At 40.3% G+C, this 21,397-nt stretch overlaps 1 protein-coding gene across 1 annotated transcript; it reads right to left on the bottom strand.

The window, feature by feature from the left end:
• Window positions 1-326: 326 nt before the first annotated feature.
• Window positions 327-17,869, bottom strand: LOC115804286 (AP-2 complex subunit alpha-2). The gene is made up of 22 exons (XM_030764633.1): window positions 17,708-17,869; window positions 13,599-13,667; window positions 11,913-12,055; window positions 11,518-11,711; window positions 10,643-10,772; window positions 10,339-10,440; window positions 9,840-9,948; window positions 9,573-9,723; window positions 9,281-9,449; window positions 8,957-9,094; window positions 8,668-8,850; window positions 6,993-7,090; window positions 5,579-5,810; window positions 4,346-4,523; window positions 3,193-3,367; window positions 2,749-2,831; window positions 2,301-2,390; window positions 1,772-1,895; window positions 1,516-1,632; window positions 1,197-1,266; window positions 694-828; window positions 327-589 (listed from the first exon to the last, which is right to left on the bottom strand). Exons 1-22 carry the CDS (start codon window positions 17,772-17,774, stop codon window positions 512-514), a joined length of 2,835 nt encoding a protein of 944 aa, XP_030620493.1. The 5' UTR covers window positions 17,775-17,869; the 3' UTR covers window positions 327-511.
• Window positions 17,870-21,397: the final 3,528 nt, after the last annotated feature.

Below are 21,397 nucleotides of genomic sequence, written 5' to 3'. Positions count from 1 at the left end.
CTGGCTCTGCCTGATCAGGGTGAAGGCACATCATAGAAAGCAGTCACAACTCAGGAAGATAGGAGGGGTCTTTTTCTGTTATCCATTTCCCGTTCTTCCAGTTTATCACAACCCTCCATCTGAACCAAGGGCTAACAAAAAACTAAAAAAAAAATAAAAAACCCTCAAGCACAATTTTGAATTTTTCAGTGTGCACAGATACATTTTGTGAAGCAGACAGATATTAGTATAGTGGAGTGAAGAATTTATATAAATTTTTATATAAGTAAAAAACATGAAAATTTACACTGTACATGGAGTAATTTTGATTCAATATGACAGGCTTGGAAGAGGGTGTGGGGAGTGGGTGCAGGTTTGATTGATTTTGCAGGTGCACCATACGGTGTTTGCGTGAGATGCTAGGGTAACGTTCAGCAGATCTCAGTTCAATGAACAACAGAGAGGTGGAGGGCATTCTCAGGGCTGGCCCTGGAGTAAGGATTAATTGTAACAGCTCAGTACAGGAGGGCTTTCAAAACTGATCTGAGAGCAGGTCACAGAGCCTTTGAGAAACACTGTCCCGACTGGTCCTCAGTGTGAGGCGATACATCTACAGCAGGAGACAAAGAGGACAGGGTACAATATTACATAGATGTTTTAGTGCTAGTGTGTGCATGTCAGTGCCAGTACAATGAAGCTGACAGGGAACCTTACCTGTGCTTGTGTGTTGGGCTCCAATCTCAGCAGGCAGCCCACCTGAGTGGTCTTGGTATGGATCACTCCTGCACCAACAAAGTTAGAGGGGTTCGGGTCAACCCCATCTAATAGTGCCACACCAAACCCAATGATCTACAGGGGGAAAAAACAAACAAACAAAAAAATGAACATGTGAATTACAACTGGGACACGTTAAACAGACAGAGCACAGAACATGAAGTCGAACTGGGGGAGGTTACAAACCAACAGACTTATACATCTTAAATACATGTGCCTTGGAGCAGATCTCACTAAAGTGGTCAAGATCCCTTTACGTTTTACATCAGAGTCTTATACCAGTGCAGTAGCTTAACATTTCTATGTAAAAAGACCAGAATGATATAATAATAAACCTTGACTTAGATCGGGGTGTACAATGTAAAAAAGCAGCTTGTGTGATATGACCATTACATGTGCAAACTATAGGACAATAATCTCTGTCTTCAATCTAAAAGTCTTACTTTGGCTTTGGTGACCTCCGTGTCCATGCTATGTTTGGCTTTGAAGATCTTCTGCACCTCCTGCTGGGGACTAGTGGTATGACAGACACCAGTGTTAACATGGGCACAGACAGCAGACCACAACAACTCAAACAGTTTTAACTCTATATAGTACACTGACTCATGTCTATTCAAAAAAAGACACACCCGAGTGGTAACTACAGGACAGTTTAGAATGTTTTTGTGACAAATGTCGTGATTTCCATTAATGAAATATAGTGAACTACAAACTACAATGAGACCTCCAATACGCAAACTGTTCTCATGAGAAAATGCTTACGCGCTAAGTTGTTTCCAGCGCTGGAAGAAGTCTTGTGAGGTCATCTCAGTGGGCTGGAAGAACTTGTTTAGAGTAACTGGAAGTTTCACAGCAATGTTTTGCAGTGTACCTCCATATCTATAAAGAGGTGCAAAAAGCAGTACTTCAGGTTCTTATTTTTAACAGTAACAAAAGTCTACCTAATCATACTATTATTTAAAAAAGCACCGGCTATTTAATGAAATATTGCCACACATCTGCACCAACATAGACGTACCTGAACTGTATGTTAAGCACGGGTGCTTCTACAAAGTCTGAGACACACTCAATATTCAGTATTTGCTGGAGCTGAGCACCCCCATCAATTGTGGGGTCAGCAGGTTTAGCATGAACATTAAGCTGTGAGAGGTCAGTTAAGGATCCAGTAAGGGAAAAAGAATAAAAGCACACCCCACAGTTTGTCATATTTCTTACTACTTTTGGGGCATCCTGGTGTTTATGAGGATTATGGAGAAAAAAGCAAATTCATACATTAAGGCATCCCATATGTGGATATACAAGTAAAAGCAATAGTCAGAAAATTATAAATGAGGCAGGTGCTACATTATATAAACGAAAATACTCATTTTGTATTGTTCAGACCGTACAGACTACTGGGATTTTGAATAAATACTGTGACCAGTGTTTACTGGCAGTATAATTCCTTTGTGGTCCAATGATGGTAATTTACAATATGTATTTAAAGTAATATATTTGGGGCGGTGGGGGGGTCACGGTCTCCACAGTAACGGCACAGAAAAGGATATGAGCTCTGAGGGCATCCTGACAGACCACAGAGGCTGAGAAATTCAGGAACTGTGTTGAGGTTTTATTTCCATAAAAGACGTACATTCGACCTGTCAGAGGAGTGAAAACACAAAGAAATGATAGCAGCAGCAATCAGTAATTTGGTAAATCACTGGCAAAGTGCAATACACATTCCTTAGAACATGAACATAAGTAAAAAATCAGCTCTGACATTTTCACTTGGACAGATTTATTATTTATCACTGTCTTTCCACTTTAGCCAACAGTTACTGACTTTTTTTATTTATAAATAAAAACTGACACAGCTTATAACACCACTGTTCTGTGTATCCTTACTGATGTGAACATACACACATCAAGTATTAATCAATAATCATGATACTGCAATTTTGTGATTAGTATCTTCAGCAGTGTTTGTTACAACGCGGGAAGTGCTGATCCACTCACCAAGGTTCTGTCTGAACTCAGACTTCAGGCCAATCTGAAGCAGCTGATTCTCATACAGAACACCATTATTTTTACACACAAACCTGTTTAAGAGAGCAGAAAAGGACTGAGCTTAGTACCTTGAGGCTTCAGTCAGACATACACACACACATACACACACACACACGCAGTTCTGTCTTAAGTACACGTAGCGACTGTTAATGTCTAGTTGTAAGATTAGTATCAGTCTAATCCAGAAGACTGGGGAAATTTATCAGGCCATAGCCACTAAGTTGACTATATAACATCAGTATTAAAAACATATTTGAATCATACATAAATACATAATTAATTCTAAAATGTGGCATTGTGTAGAGTCTGATCTATAATTTATTCTGAGAGACAAGCCATCAATTACAAGTGACTAAACAGGTGTCCAACTTTAAGAAAGTCCGTTGTCCTCACCGAGAGAAGTTGTCGTCAGAGACGGGTGCTGATGGGGCACCAAGAGGACCAGTAGGAGATGTTTCAGAAAATACATCAACCAGCAGACTAGCTGCAGTGCTAGGACCAGGAGGAGGGGTGGAGTTTATCGCTGTATTACTGCCTAATCCCAGCAGGTCTGTGGAGGAAGAGGAGGCTACCTGTGGGGTAAGAAGTAAGAGTTTTAGAAGTTAAACAGATAGGATGTTAACCAAATTCTTAGCATTACTGAAAAAATGTTTTTGTTTGGGTTTTTTTCCCCCCTTTTTTCAAAAATCATTTTCACAAATCAGATATTGTACTGCATGCCATGCTATTAAGTCTAATATCACAAGGACCTGAGATGAGACCATGACCTCCAGCAGTAAAAAATTGAGTTTGCATCATGAAACATTATTGAGGAAAGAAGAGAAGATGCTTTATGTCTAACCACCTCACTCAGCAAGCTGCTCATGGTAGTTTGCGTCTAATGAATACTGGTACAGTTACAATGGATAGGAAGCAAAGTGTATCATGGCAGTATTATAAAGTCTATCAAAGTTAGTCAGTTAGTCGGTGGAATGGAAAGGTATGTAAGCCTATCAGATGATGGGAGTGGTTTGGGGGCTTTAGATAACAGCAGACACATGCAATGCACTCTCTCATAAATGCACACACAGAAAAACAAGGACCTGGAAGAGAGGTCCAACAGAAGTTACAGTGGGAAGAACACAAGGCTGCAGGGACAAAGGGGTGAGAGGGGGGTGGAGGAGAGAGGAAGATGAAATGGGACGTGGCCTGTTGGTAGCTGGAGGAACTGGAGCCAAGAGATCAGTGACACCAGCACAAGATGGAGAAGAAAGCTAAAGAGAGAGGGAGATTAAAGGAGAAAAAGGAACTACTGTTGTGATGTGACCTTTCAATTTGAAATCACTGCAGTGCTGTTTAAAGGGACAGATGCAAGCCTGATTCTGAAACGAGGTCACACATAAGTGTGATCTCCTGACACAAATGGGATAAGAGTCTTTTTGGAGAATAGCAGAGGAGACGGTAGAACCTGTTTTCTCTAAAGTCTAAAAAGTTAAATAAAATGGCTTATGAGACATCAAAAATGAAAAGGAGCCAAGACTGAGGATGGTCTATTTGAGAAGAGAACTTACTTTAGCATTGGTGTTGGCACTGCTGTGGTTGACTCCCCCGTTGACGTTTGTATTGCGTTCCTTACGGTTCTCCTCAATATCTGACACTGTACCAGACCCTTTCTTTCTCTTAAGCTTGGCCAGGATGGAAGACTCTCGCTCAGGGAAGGGTGGCATCTCCTCCAGCACTGTGGCCTTGAGAAAGGAAAAACCAGGTGTAACTTCATACATGCAAGTAACTGTTAATAACTGTCAGCAACTGCAAAGCTTTCTCATTGCTTTTTAATCATCAAGTAGATGTGCAAACAGTATTAAAATCAGTATGGGAAACAATTCTGTTCACAGTGTGTGTAGTAAACCGGAGATTTTCTTTTCGCCTTTTCTTTTTCTGAATGTGATGCAAAATCACAAGTACACATTCTTAGTATGGGCAAACATTTCACCCTGTTTGTGCTTTTTTATCATGAAGAACAATGTTAATCACAATTTAAAGCTGGAACACTTTTCATTTCTCACAGAGAGAAAATATGTGTGTCGTGCTTTTCACGCGGTGCACTATGCTTTAACAGAGTGGATGACAACAAGAACTGTAATGACCATGTCAAATGGTTCAAATAACAACAAAACACAGGGTGTTATTGCTCAGATCATTAATAATACGTTATATTGGAACACATAGAGCAGTGCTCATCTCTCAGCTTCTCTAAGGGGGAACTTGTTTTTCTTGTACTGAAGTAGCCATGCATTGACCAGAAAAACGTCAGAGCAGTCAGTCTGTAGTAAACTGCTCAATCAGTAGATGCATCCCGTCTCCCCGTCCCTTAAAGACAACTACTTTATTTCAGTAAGGCAACTAGACTTTGTCAGCCTTACATACAACGGATGTAACAGAACATCAGTGTGAGACTGTTCCACTTGTATTCACATCCCTCCTCGTCATTATTAACTCAGAGTCAGTGTTGCCCTCCAACCATAATGTATGTGCAAAGGTACAGACTGAGCCTCCAGGTAGCAAGACTCTACATTTCTAATGAACGCAACCACTCCCCTCTAAAAACAAAACCAAAACGCTGAAAGTAGCTAAGTGTACTGGCATCTTTAAACATGTTTCATCCTATTTAGGAAATGTATATGGCATTAAAACATACACTGCTTAAAGACACTTTGTTGCCAATATGATATAAATAGTGTGAGTGACTCATTTTTTTTTTTTTTTTTTAAATCTACATAACAGTGGACTTGATACTCACCAGTATGTCTGTGCTGGCGATACAGCTGAGGCGCAGGTACTCAACTGCACGCTGCTGCAGCTCCACGTCTGCATTGCGCAGCTGACTGTCGGAGCGTAACACTTCCTGTATGGTGCCCTTCACCTCAGGGAAGAGGTTAATGAACTTAATATATGCTGAGAGGAGTAGTGCACGTGTGGGCACTGAACACAGGTGGAACTTTGAATGGAGCAGATCAAACTGGATCAATGGACTATGGGGAGGAAAGAAGAAGAAAAAAAAAAAACAGTTGAGAAAAAGATAGAGGGAATCATACTGACACAGGGTATATGACGACAAATTCTAGCTTAACGCACAGTTAAACTTAGTTTAATGCACAGTTAAAACACAAAACAACAACAACAAAACAATCCTCTGTTGTTGTTTTAACATAGAGTGAATATACTTGCTCATCAGTGAAGACACTTGCTAATCTGATGCCTGAAAACAAGTCTTAATTTTTTAACACGATTAACAGTCATGTTGGGGGTGGTGTTTTATTTTGCTGCAATATTTCTAAAGGACCTCATGTCCTCTTATACCTCAGACTTCACCTGAGAAAGTGGGAGGTTTGCAACCTTCTACCATTTTCTGGCAAATTCCATTCAAAATTAGAACAAGACCACTCTCTTGTTTGTTGATGCCTACTGACGTATGGGACTGATACAGACATGAAGCATGATGAGTGACGGGAAAGCTAGGCTTCTTCGCCGCCATACTCCAAAAAAAAAAGAAAAAAAAAAGCTCATCTACCTGCACTCTGTCAAAATTCAGACAGCTAAATGTTGGACATGTAAATCTTCAAGAGTGTAGAAGTTTGGCAGTGTCACTGCTGCCTCTGTATTACACCAAGATATACTATGAAACAGTGAAATGATCAAAATCACAGGAAAATCTTCTTAAAACATTCTTATTTCACATCAGTAAGTGTAAACCTAAATGACTGGAGTGGAGATGGGATTTGAATCATCCAAAGTAAGGGACATCAATATGACAACAGAGAACACTTGTTTGTTTGGGGTTTTTTTTAAATCCTCCCAAACTACAATTTATTTACTTCAAAATTGGACTTCATGTGTCTTCATTATTTTGACTGTCTCCTGTATATACACGGGGGAATGACAATGCCTACACTCAAGCAATGTGTAGGTGTCACTCAAATGGCCACTTTCCATATTTGCCTTATTATTTCTGTGTTTTTTGTACGAATGTGTATAGTAGCTTAACACTTTTCTACAGCTTTACATCACAAATATAAGAATACCATCAGATTGAAAATTAACAGCACTTGGAAGAAAACCTACTTTCAGCACACCGTGCAGAAAGTTCTTGCATCACTTCACTATAAATTCATAAGATTAATGAAAAACTGAAGAGACCTGGGAGGTGATTATACCTGGATCGTGGATCTCCTGCAATTAGGTTTCCAAACTCCCCTAAGATATACCCTCCGACCTTCACCAGGTTTTCATGGCAGGCAGGAGCCTGAAGAGCCTGTGGAGCAGAGACACGAGACATTTCAGAGCACCGCAGACTAAATAACATGTACAGACAGACAGAGTGGAGAAAACTTTTGGACAACCAGAATATTTGAGTGGGAGCGGATCACCAAAGGGATGTACAGGGAGTCTGATGTGATAAGAGGTATCATTTCAAGGACGAAAACAACACACAGATTCCCTGGTTACTGTCAAAATTGAGAGCTAGCTTATAATTAAAACTGGCTAAACAAAAGGGTTGCTAGGACACAAGTGGTATCACTGAACATTTCAAGGTGAACTACCACATCTGATGATGAATTCAAATGTGCTCGTTCCCAAACATTTTAGAAAGACACTAAAACGAAAGGGTCATTCCATGTGCATTTCCCTCTCTCCCATCTCATGCATTCTCTTTAAGAACAAGGTTTAAATAACCAGTAAAAACAAATGGACTTGGGTACAGGATGTTGAAGTCAACATGGAAAGAGCCTCAAAGGTTCAGGATTAAAGATGACATGTAAACTGATCCTTGGCTGCATTCCTAATTCCTCTTTTTGATTTGTCAGATGATGACCGTGTCTAAAAAAAAATTCATGGATTTAAAAAACAAATCAAAACACACACTCGGCATGCCACAAGGTTCTTTTAGAAAAATGTCTTCTTTACCAACATTTTTCTCAAAACTGGATTGTTGCACATCAATAATCCTTCCTCCAAAGGAAGTTTCACTATAGAGAACTTCAATAACAGTCAAAGGCATTAAAATTTTTAGTCTAAGTTCACAGTATAACTAAAATGGAAGTAATTTTGTCACATCTGTTTTTTAAGACCAATTTCTTTTGGAAATCAGGGAATTCTGATCAAGAGCTCCACAACACAAGGCTTAGGACAAGATGGGTGACGGTGCTGGTGACAGCAGAAAAGGACCCAAGGGGAGGTTCTGTTTCACTTATCAGAACAATATACCACAGAATCCTAACATACCACTCCTTAAGCACTAAAATGCTGCGAGTGGAGTTTTGCATAGTAGCAATAATTTCTGTTAAAGTTCTAAAGAGCTCCTAATTATAACACTTTTTGTTTGGAGAGAAGGGTTATGGGCTTAAATTGCTGAATCTGAAGAGAGACCTACCCGTGTGAGACAGTAACGAAGAGACACGAGTTGACTAAGGGAAAAGTAAACAAGTACGTCTAGTAAAGTCAGTTAAAATGTTCTGATCAGCCAGACACAATTCAGCTCAAATCATATTTAACACAAATCACTATCAAATATCTTTTAGAATCTGTTTTCCAATCTACTTGCCTAATGTTTATGATGTTTAATTAACGCAGAAAACACTGAAAGCAAATGTAACAGCTAGAAATTGAATACATGAATAAACTGCACAATTTAGTAAATGCCAGTAAAATCAACTTATGTTCAGATGCTTTTATACTGTAAGAGTGAGCTAAAAGACAGAACTATAAACAACTACATAACATACTGAAAATCAAAGAGCACTTGAACACCTTTGACATTAACATCACAACACAACTGATATATAAAAGCAGAGGACAAGCTGATATGTAAAAGCAGAGGACAAGCTATACCTCAAACACAGTTTTAGCGGCATATCCCTGAACATCATCTCTGTTGATGACGATTTGGATGACTCTGTACCACACTTCCTCACTGACATAGTCCCCAGCGATGCGGATCAGGTTCAGGATGGTGTCAACGTACCAGGTATAGTCTACAGCATACTTTTCTGCAAGAATGGCCACTTTCAACACCTGGTGGAGACAGGAATGGACAAATGATGCAAGTGTGTAGAAGAAAGAGAAAAAGCAGAGAGACAGAGAACATGAGGGACAGCAGCCACAAGGAGAAATGACTTACAATCTCCTCTCTGATGGAGTAGTCAGCTGTTTCCAGGTAGCTGAGCATTTCAGCAACGATTTGTTTAGCATTGCTTCGGTCACACATGGCATAGAGCAGGTCCACAGCACGCTGTCTTACACTGACGTCCCGCTCAGTCTAGAGGATACACAGAGCGAGTGAAGAAAGGGAGAGAGAGGGAGAGGGAGGGGGAGAGAGAGAGAGAGAGAGAGAGAGAGAGAGATGAGCTTGGAATTGCAAACTCAGTGCAAAAGGAATATGCGCAGTTGAAATCCTCTTTAAATAATATTCATTTTGAAAAGGGGAAGAAATAGTATGTGTGACCTTCAATGCATTAATGACAGTTTCGATGTGTGTTTTGACTGCCTCATGAGAGAACTCTGAGCTGGCCAGGGTGCACATGCTCTCCAGGGCCAGGTAACGCAGGTTGGTCTCTCGATGCTGCAAGAACTGACCCAGTTGATTACACGCCCGCACTAAGAGGGTGGGTTCACTGTGTGAAAGAGGATGGATCTCACCAGTTTCAACTCACTGCCACAGACCAAAATCAAATTCTGTTAAGACTTGAGTAACACTGAGTAATGGTTACAGATGTCCTGTGCGACAAAGCACTAACCTGTCATGGTGTATGATGAGACTGATTGCCTCAAACAATACCGCATTCTTGGCATTGGAGTGCTGCACTTTCTTAGACTTGGGTGGTTCCTGGGCTTTGTTCAGGATCGTCTCCAGGCATTCAGTCAGACGCCCACGGATAGCTGCATCCTCTGTGTGATCACAATTCAATTAGGGAAAAAAAAACCCAAAAAACATCCATCAGTGGGTTTCAAACATCCATCAGCGCTTAAGAGAATATGGTTAGAAAACACTACCAAAAACACACCAGGTGGAGGATAACACTGCAAGAGGCGAAGGAGCTTGACTGACAGCCAAGGGGCAGCGACAAAATAATATGTGTAATCCTGCAGATCAGTTGAGGCTGACGTGACGATCTGTAACACAGGCAACAGGAGACACTGATTATGTTTATATGGAATATGAAAAATGATTTGAAAAGAATCAGACATCTCTGGTGACATGCGTGTGACATGCATATGACAATAAGCTTAAGTTACAACAGGTATATCAGGTAAATAAACTCAACATCAAGCCTATGCAGTTTACAATGTAATATGATAATAGGCCTTAAGTGGGAGTCTTGAGCTTTAAAATGCGTCTCAAAAACAAGCCCCCATTTTATCTGTTCTGTCAGATAAACCAAATGTCCATTTCATCTCCCCTCTTGAACCAAACATGGCATTCAGTGCCGAGTGTGCACACATGAGGTACTAAGTGAGAGGATTTAGCAGAGCTCCGTCACCATTCAAATGTACTTGGCTTACCCTGCTGAGCCTGGCCACAGCCAGTGACACAGATGTCTTGAAATCGTCTGGGTTTTTCTGAGCCAAAGTGATAATGAGACTGGTGGCCGCAGTCACCACACCCTGTTGGTGAGGAATAACATTTTTTTACCCTATATGTAGATTTAACTTAAGTCTTTTCCACTGTTTGAAACAGTAATGCATTTCATCTCTCAGCTGCATCATGTTATGTAATTATTGTACATAACCAGCAGTAATGCCTGACCTCTAAATGTACAGACCACGTAAACATAAAGACACATACAGAAACAAAAAACTGTATTACCAGGTGTTGATCATTGAGGAGGTGTACTACACGGGCTGTCCACTCTCCCATAGGCACTAAGTCAGGAGATGTTCTGTAGAGTCGCAACAGACAGAGGGCTGCACTCTGTTTCACACTGTCCATAGTGTCCCTAAAAACACACCATACAAAACTTAGAACACACACACAATGTTCTAGTCCATATTTACCTATACTTGTGAGTGGCAATCTATGAATGACTCTAAAACTACATGCAAATACACAACAACGCTTTCACAAATGTTGATGTTCACACTCATAGAAATATGTTTGAAAGCTGTGCAATGTTATAGGACATATGTCATGAGTCCTCAATCTGCATTTGTCAATGAAAATGCCCTTGTAAACTACAAAACTGTAGTTACATAACATTATACAGATCAATATTCATGAGAATGTTTTTTACAATTGAGAATGGTTTTACATGTCATTCCATTAGCAACTGTAAAATTCCAAACTGTACTGAATGAATGTGCATGTCGGCTGATTCCGATCAAAATGAACAACAGAACATTTTCCTAGAAACTAAAACATTTCACTCATTTAATCAGCATTGGTCTCTTATTATCCATAATATTTTTAACATATATTCATGGTTCAACAATCCATAACCCCTAGTCTGAGTAGAGCATGAAGTCAATTGAACTTTGAGTCAAGTCTCAACTTTTGCATGCAGTGGCCATTGCAGTTACAATGTCCAGAACACAAAACGCACATGTACACACACACACACACACACACACACGCGCGCACACAACTCCACTTTGCATACGCGACCGTGCACAGTCACTCAAGTCAGTCAAGAAGTGTTATCTTCTCCTATGTCCTCTCTCTCCCTCTTTGCTTTTTTCTCTCACCCTGCCACCAGGATACGTGGCACTTCTGCAGCAAAGGCCTCTGCCATCTCTCTGCTGCCCACATTGGCGATGCAGTGCAGGGCTAGGTTCATAAAGGTGGGGTTCCTGCTTGACAGGTCATTCTTTATGGCATTATTGATCAGCCGAATCAGATCACTGTTACTGTTCACCAAGACAGAGATAAAAAGATAACCCTGGGAGAGAGGCAGAGAGAGGTGTAAGTCAGATCACATACACACACACACAAAATGATGGTTGGAAACATAGCTCTACAAACACAACCAAACAACGGCTACTTCATACACTGAAAAACACAACTGCTCAGATTCTTGCATACTCATAACCATTAACATTCAATTTGCAGCTGAATACACTTATAACACTGCTTCACTTACAATCTGTTTCTCCGTATATTTGTTGGAGCTGAGCAAGTTGACGGCCTCCATGTGACCAAAATCAATGTCATGGCCCAAGAGGAAGATGAAGAGCAGCTTACAAACATATTTCTTCTTGCTGTAGCCATCCAAAGCTTTATCTCCTACAATGCATGAACAAAGAGGCATAAATGGCAGTCTTAACAAGTTAACATGTAATAACACAAGGAGGAAGACCTAAGTTTGTTACGTTTGTTACACCAAAAGAAGTGTCACTTGGAGTGAAAAAAATAAAAGTACATCGATTTGTTAAGTACCATCAATCCTCAACAAAGTACTCAAATGAAGCTCAAACATCATTAATTATGCCAATCACAAAAAGACACAAGCTTAAACAACACCTGTAACCGGTTCTCTCCTAGCTAGCACAATACAGCTGAGTGTGTGTGTGTGACAAGAATCAACAGGGTGACGTTTAAAATAACATAACAGGGGCTACATTGGGACAGGAACAAATAACTGTACTATAGTAGCATGAAAGAAAGGCAATGATTCGTTGAGACTGAGTGAGCAAGAGTGCTGGAGTGTGTGTGAGAGTGAGCAAGAGAGAAAGAACAGGTAAACTAAAGGAATGTGGGGTGAGCAATGCGTGAGGCGAGGAGTGATAGATGGGGGATGGTACATTTGGGTGAGTCAGCTGCACAAGACAGGAAGCTGAGAACAGCATATTCTCTCTAGAGGAAGTAACCATGCTGCTCAGAGATTTGGTCCTGGTTACTGCAGCCAACACAATTTCACAATGTATTTCCTTGCTTAATCTTTAAAAACAAAATGTCTACCTTTCTACAATCATACCCAATTAAAATAGCTTGTAATAGAGCCTATTTTTTATATTCTAGGTTAGGGGTGGTGTAAGTGTCTCATGAGACAGATTAGGTAGAGTAGCAAGACCAGGATTAATTCTGAAGGTTAGACTCTAGAGAGCACAGCAAGGGGTCACTCCAAAATTCAGAAAGAAATGGTATGACTATTTTAAGTGGGCTGCATTTTAATTACATGCTTCACTTTCACTGCGTGCTTGTACATGACAAGTTGTTGTTATAAACAAGTATGTGGTAAAGTTTGTGTGGTATGCAAAAGAGTCTGCACACATTCAATATGATGGTGCATATATGGTACAGGTATCAAAATGGTGTATTTTACACTTTCTGTATATTTGTTTCAATGCAGGAAGTGTGGGGGTTAGAAGGGTTAGGTTAAGAATTCCTGGCAGATAAAAACACAGAGCTGTGATCCATTTCCGGCCAAAACTGTTGAGTCATCATCCTGCCACCATCTCTCTCAATCACTACAAACCCCCAAACCGTAAACGTTCCTTTCTACGCACAGGAAACGGATAGTTCAGGATCTTGATGGGCAGTTAGGACCAGGTAAACGCCTAGTAATTCAACTGAGTTACTGGCAGTCCAGGTGTCATGTACATCACATCCACAGCAGACGGTGAAAAAGAGAAACCGTCTGGGGCACATGATTGCCCGTGCCACAATATTTTCTCTTTACATGGTATTGGGCATAGCTTTTCATCTTTTTTCACAGAGGGAGGGATCTGGGCTGATTTTGACCATTAGCTTTTAACCTAATGCTCTGTCTGCCTGCACAGGCAAATATTTGACAAACAGTATATATTCATGCTATAGCTCATTATACCTTTAAACTTGGATCGGATGTTGGCCAACTCTTTGTTTATCCTCTTAATTTCTGCTTCTTTGCTTTTACCTGTGAAGATATAGAAACACAAACAGAAAATTTTAAGTAAAACAACAGTGATGGTGAAGAAAACTACAAGAGGAACCGTACGTGTAGACACCAATAACATTTTGGAAAACTGATTTTATTTGATATAACTGAATGAGTATCCATAACCATAGGTAGTCTACTTTGTCATTATCCCTAGTGTTAAGTCATTTAGTACAAGATCTCAGATAACCTAAGGCTATAAGATAATGTAAACTTCAGTCCAAAACCTCCCCTTCAGTTACATATTACTCCAATACATCATAGGCAACACGTTAACTTTGTGTGAGAACTTTGAAATGTAGGATTGCTGACAGAAATGGGAAGTTGGGGAGTAGTCTGTGTAGAGAACAGAAACAAAAGCATAATTCCACGTGACCACAAACGTTACAATTTTGAAAGCTAGTGTAGACCTTTGTTAGGCACAGGACACCATGGGCTCCTCACAATACTTTGGCCCACGAATACTTTGGTCTAACCCAACGTTAAATCCCTCAGCCAAACTACTGCTTCAAACCAAATGCATTTTGCCTACAGGCTACTTATACTCCCATCACTGAACCTAGCAGATTTGTTGTTGGTGTTTTGCTTTTTTTTTTTCATATGACACTTCAGTGTTAAAAAAAAAAAAAAGCTTGTTCTGCTTGTTGACAGCTTTCAATTAAAAGTAGAGGTATAACAGTTGACTGTACTCATGATTCAGTTTGTACCTCATTCTTCAGATTTTGGTCTATATCACAGAGCAGACGTTTTTCTGCCTTTTTTATTCGAACATCTACAAATTGAATACAAAAGAACTAACTCAATACCAGCAGCTCTTCAGAAAATGGGAATGAGACAACAAATCAGCACCTTTAAAGCTCTTATTTTAGAAAGCACATCTAAAGAAACTAAACTTGAGCTAAAGTTATTTTAAGGCTCTTCTCCATGACAATGAATCTTATAAGATTCCTAATCAAGAAAATAACTGCAAACACATGAGGTATGTAAAACAATGACTGTTCTCATTTTTTCAGATCAGATGCACAGCTACTTCAATATGAGAGAGACAAGTTCTTGCTTAGAGCCGGTAGATAAGATCTACTTGATTAGTTTATGTTTATTTATCTATTCAAATACTATATCTATTGTTTATGGTCTGAATACTGATACCACATGCTTTGATGTAATTTAAAAGGGCTACTCCATTGACATCACCATTAAAACATTTATATATACACACACACACACACACACACACACACACACACACATACACAGCCCATTAGAAAAGTACCATGAACTGAACCAAGGACAACAGAAATGTGTTTTTTGGGCTTTGGTACAAAACCATTACACCTAATTAAAAGCATTTATAATCTCAAAGTAACCACTCAAATGCAAGCTAAAAGAGTGGTAAATCATGGTTACACAAAATGTTACAGAAAAAAAGAGTTTTGTGCATGATTCACTTTTACAGCAATTACAGGCAATGCAGTCAGAACATATACAACTACAGCAGTGACCACTGCTCTCACAGTAACAACAATTCCAGCTTTTGTGACTGAGCACCTATGATATGATAAACAATTGCCACAACTAGGGATGATCTCTGCTTGACACGTTTTGGTAGACTGATAAATAAACAAATAAAGGACAGGGTAGAATCATCTTGGTTCTAGCCACAACAGTAAATGAGTTGAATAAGCACTTTTTTTGTGTTTTCCAAGAACTTTCAGATTTTACTGTAACAGGAAATGTCTCTGTATCTGCACATAGGAGTGTTCATACTAGGGAATGGGCACAAGGGTGTGTGAGTGAGTGGGAACATTTGTTAAGACTGAGGAAGAGGAACTGTAAATAGATCCTCATTGGGACAACGCATTTGGGCCAGTGGGGGTCTGGCAGAAAGCTTGGCACTGCAAAGCTGAGCTGATGGTAGAAAATCAGGGCACATTAGTTCATAAAATACTGCAATGTCTCAAAGGTCAATCCATATTGTTTTGAGTTAAGTGGCTGAATTTAGGGTTGAGTTTGGTAAGGGCTCAGATTACAGACTAGAGATTTTAGCTGTGCTACCCAGAACAGGCCACCTACATAGATCAGACAACAGTTTCTCCTAACTGCCATGTATTGATTAAAGAGTTTGTTTCATTCAAGTATCACCGGAAAAAACAGGGAGAAAATGCTGTGGTATTACATGTTGCCGATGTGACAGGTGAGGAAGAAACAGTGGCACAGGTACGTTTGAGGTACAAATATAAAATGCAGATCACACCCGTCTGCGTCTACTGTCTGAAGCCCTTAGTCAGATCGAGATACAGACTTCAAACGCATACGTCTCGGTATCGTGCAAACTAAACACTGATGTCACTTCACCAGAAGACAACTTAAAAAAATGCAGAATTAGTTCATAACTTGAAATACTAATCATAACATAAGCAGACATGTTATGATACTGGCAGCTCCTGAAGTTAAGCGTTTAGTCGATTACTCGTTAATATCCCCACCAAATTTGTACTTCATTCCCAATATTTGAGTGAAAGCGCCTACCATGTAGTCCTTCAGCATACGTAAGAAACATTACAACAACATCATGGTTTCGTCTGTTACATCAAGACGGCGCATTGTCTTAGAAGAGCAATGGGCAAGTAAAGTAACAGTTGTTCACTGATGTCACAATCAGGGCAAAAAAAAAAAAAAGACTGTCACTCAGCCCCATGCTGTAGGAGGAAAAGGAAAAACAAGCCAGGCTAGTGTCGGTTAGCAACCCTGGGTGATTCCTGTCATGACCCACGCCCATTTGATATTAGCTTGATAGCTCGATCATGCCCACTCATGTCTCCTTTGTGTTTATACGCACTCGTTGTTTATGTCTGAAGTTACGCGCGCTCAACCACCAAGTAGTTTTGTTAACCTACCGTACACCTGGTGACATTTCGGTCAGTCGACGTAATATTGGAAAACTGGCGCGGTAGCTCGCGAGGCTGCGCCTTCAAAGCTAGTTAGCTAATGAGAGCTATCATTATGTCCAGTGAGCACTTACCCAGGCTTGACTTTAGACTAAACACAGCGCTGAGTTAAATGCAATATTTTGTTAATACCAGTCTTGGAAAGATCTCCCAGCCCACAAGTAACTGTAATTCAGGATAACAAGACACTGCATGCTGTTGTCACTCTTAACTTTAATCTCTGATAGCTTCCTGATTGAGTTTACCGAGTTAGATTTAGCTTGAATAGTCGTTTTATTTCAATTAGCATAACCAGTTAAGATCATTTTATGCTGGTAATCTAAATAAGAGGAGATTATATCTGTCTATAATTTAACGTTTTCTCTGCAGGCACTAATCCTTTTGCTAGCAGTACGTCACCCATCACTTACTTCGGAACTTCTGGCAAGCTAGCCAACTAGGATTTATTATTGGTATTATTATATATTCTACAGAATTTGTCAAAACAGTGATTGATCAGTAAAAATCCACCAGCTGATGGGAGAGAAATTTGATCATTTCGACTGGTGTGACAAAGATGGATAGCACAACTGAGTCACTTGACACTAAATGAACGAGGATATTACCTTAATGTAGCCAACTTGCCCGGCACCATATTCAGGCTAGTCAACATGAATTGGGATACATTTTCGGCAGTGGTAGGGTATGCAGTCAGATTGGATAGTTTACCCAACGCTATCTTACCTAACTTCTAATCTTTCTCTTAGATATCCTAATTGGCTCTGGCAACGCTGGCCAGTGGGCTATAAAAGTATGCTATCTCTTGCGAGTTAGCTGTAATAGCCAGCTACGTCTATGCTAGCCTATACGTGTTCGACAGTTAGCAAGTAGTTTTGCCGACGGCCTGATACCGAGTCAAATTTGTCATGTGTAGTTTATTAACAAGCTATTATTGCCGTAGTATTGCTATTTTATTTAAATCTATTTATGTTGCTGTTAATGTTCATGTTAAAGTTGACATTAAGTATAATTCGCTCAGTAGCCAAGACCACAATACAGTATTATAAGTGAGAACAGGCGAAAGTGACTTACAATTCCTTATATCAGAAATGAAGACCGCAAGGCCACGCATCCCATCTCCCTTTGAAACAGCTGGCATTTTGTAAAAGCTGAATTTTCAGAGGGTTTTGGAGAGTCGGCAATTTCAGAAAGTTTGGGTAGAAATAAGAATCCGGCGAGACGGACACACACAGAGTCCGTGTCCGTTCGAAAATCTCTCGGTTCTATCAACGTCAGTTGAGTTGAATTCCTAAGTGCTGAGAGCGCGCACATCTGTCTGGGCGTGAAAGGTGCTACACATGGCGAGAACGAGCGTGCGTGACCTCTGCTGACTGCGGCCTGCTACGGAAGTTTGAACAGTCGTCCCCCCCCTCTCACCGCCTCTTACTGTGGGGCGTCTAAGGATATTCGTATGAGCTGCACCATTCCGCGTATGTCTATGTAAGACAAAAATGATGAATTCGTGTGATTACGTGTGTCTCTTTTTGATACAGTGACATGTATGTTTTCGAGTATGATTTACGTTTGCATGTTATTGATACAATGACATGTATGCTTCATTTATTAAAGCTGGCAACTATTCACAGGAGTTCTTGCGTGTGTGAAGATTTGCACACTATTGTTTTACTTTGTGTTTTTAGTCTTTGGATAATTTTTCAGCAGATGTAAATTGTAATTGTTGTATGGACTAACTCTTGTGTGTAGTGATTTAATAACACACGGAGACACTAGGTTAACGTGACCATCACTTTTACTGAACTCTGTTGTTTTTCGTATCTTACAGGTTAAATCTCTTGACCCATCCCTAGGTGGAGAGCGCCGACTACAGGTAAGGAGTATTCACATAATTTATTAGGATTACCATGTATCATCCCCCCCCCCCCCCCCCTTATGAAATATATTCCCCATAAACAGCTGAACCAGCTTAACTTCCTGTTGTTTATATTTACAATCCAAAACAATGCAGTCCTTTTCTTTTGTTTAACATTACAACCAAAAGTTCATTTTAACCTCACTTTCCTTTAAGTGAAATTCATTTCAAACTATGACTTAAATCAGTGTTTCTTTCTCATAAACAGAATGTTTATAAACAAATAAACACAAAATGTTTTTTTTTCACAGCATATAAACAAAATGTTGCTTTTCATGGAAAATTAAGCTTTTGTGGTCTATTTAGTCTACCCCACCGTGACCACTTGACCGGTTCTCCCCTGTCTACAGTTGGTGTAACAGTTCCTTTCACTGGTGACAGTGCAGGTGATTGCACTGTTGTGTCACTCTCCGCAGGTGTACTGTTGACTGAAGGAAAGACCTCCAGGTCTAGAGAGCATGGTTGTGGAAAAGTTATTTCTCTGGTGTTCAGCAGGTGTCGCCGATTTCTCTTGAAGCTGAAGGAGTTTCCATCAGGCGTTTGGATTACAAAAGATCTGGGTTTCTCGTGACTTCTCAACGCGATTGCTGGTTGCCAGTTGTTTTCGACTCTTACTTTCACCTTCTGTCCATCTGCCAGAAGTGGTAACTGTTTTGCTCCAAAATCATAGTGTTTTTGTTTCAGCTGCCTGTCCTTGATGTTCTTCTGCACATCGTCGTACAGTTGCGGTTTCAACAGCTGTGCTGATGTTGGCAGTTTTGTATGCAATCTTCGACCCATGAGCAGCTGTGCAGAAGACAGTTTCATGCCATACAGTAGTGAATTTCTGTATTTCAACAGAGCAATGTAAGGATCGCTTTGGGTTTCCTGTGCTTTCTTTAGCAAGTTTACTGTCTGGATTGCTCGTTCACTTTGTCCATTTGACAGTGGAAATCCAGGACTGGATGTGGTATGTACAAACTCCCATCTCTCTGTGAATGTTCTGAACTCTACACATGTGAATTATGGACCACTGTCCGACACAGCTACATCCAGAATCCCATGTCTTGCAAAGATTGATTTGAGAACTGTCACAACGTGTCTTCTTGTCGTCTGTGTGAGTTGTCTGGCAATCTCAGGAAACTTTGAAAAGTAATCTAAACACAGTAGATATTTACCTTGGTCATAGTGGAACAAATCTACTCCCAGTTTTGCCCATGCTCTGTCTTGCCAGAAGCCATGACTGGCATCCAATACCGAGAGCACTTCACATTCAGCATCTCAGCAACAATCTCTTCAACTGTGTGCAATGGGTAGTGTTCTCTCTCTATGCAGATTCTGAGTTTCTTGGGCTTCACTTTTGTGACCATGCTGTTAACCTAATCTTTGGGCTTAGTCTGCTTTATAATAACCCCAAGATCCTCTATTCTTTTCAGTTCAGTTTTGACCCTGTCCTTCAGTGCTACAGGTATTTTTCGTGCATGAATGACTGGAGCAACATCTGGATTGAGCTGGACATCGTATGGTCCTGGTAAACATCCTAGACCAGTAAACACATCTTGGTATTTGCTCAGAAAAACAGTTTTGTGTTTGTTATCTACTTTGTAAACTCTTTTCATCAGTTCTAGTTTTGAGCACGGTTCTCTGCCGAGGATAGCTGATGAGTCTCGCTCTACAATCTGGAATTCTAGCTGAAACTCATTTTCTTTGTAGTCACACTTGAGCATTGTCTTACCCTTTGGCTCCATCGTGTGGCGAGAGTATGTAACTCATTTGCAGCTCGACTTCAGCAGTGGTACTTTCGTGTTTGTGATTTTTTCAGAATCTTTGTATGACAACACATTGCACTCTGCTCCTGTGTCTAGCCTTAAGGTAAACATTCAGTTGTTTATTTTGAGTGCTCAAGTCCATTTCTGACTTTCGATTTCAATTATAGAAACTGTATGCAGTTGTGCTATCCTTACACCTGTTTGCTCACGTTGCTTGATTTCAATGCCGCCCATAAACAATTCGACATTTTCTTCTTGATCTATCTCATGGATCGTTCTCTCCATTTTTCTACACTTGCCAATTTGTTTTTGTGATTTGCACACGCGACTGAAATGGTTCTCTTTTGAACACTCATTGCAGATTTTGCCGTAGGCTGGACATTTTCGTGGCTCTTGAGTGTAACCACATCTCGTGCATTCTTCTCTCTCTTTCCCCGTTTGTTTAGTACTCACCTGTCTGATACTTGACTTAATTTTAGTAATCTTATTCACAGCTACCTCTGCTTACTCATGCAGTGATTTCATGTGACTTTGTGTCACCCCGCCACATATCCACAGCCTTTGCCAGGTTCAAGTCTGTTTCCATGAGTAGCCTAGCTCTCACAATGTCGCTGTTAACAACACAGACAATACGGTCTTTTATCAATTCGTCCATAAATCACACAGATTCACAGTCCTTGGCCTTATTCTTCAAGTAGGTCACGTATGCATCAATCGTCTCATTCAGTCCCTTTGCTCTCGTAAAATAACATATACCTCAGATATGTAATGTTCTTCTGTGGCTCACAGTACTCTCTAAACTTGACTACAAATCATCATCATCAAAGAGCATGGTACCCAATACCTTTGTTGCTTCATCTCCGACTACGTGAAGGAATGTCGCGCATTTCACTCACTCTTCTCTGCAATACCAGTCGCAATGAGATACCGGTTAAACTTTTGAATCCATGCTCGCTAGTGGTGGGCAGTTTGATTCATTTTAGTGAGCCGATTCTTTCGGACGGTTCAAGAAACTGAACCAGTTTTTTCTGGTTTTCGAGTTTTGATTCTTTTGCACTTCCAGTACATTTCCTCACTCGTTTCTTCAGCTTACAGCACTGGCTG

The sequence above is a fragment of the Chanos chanos genome, chromosome 2 (genome assembly GCF_902362185.1).
Source record: "Chanos chanos chromosome 2, fChaCha1.1, whole genome shotgun sequence".
In the NCBI taxonomy this organism is placed as follows: domain Eukaryota; kingdom Metazoa; phylum Chordata; class Actinopteri; order Gonorynchiformes; family Chanidae; genus Chanos; species Chanos chanos.
The sequence above is the reverse complement of the archived record's forward strand: the minus strand, read 5'-3'. Positions and strand labels throughout refer to the sequence as shown.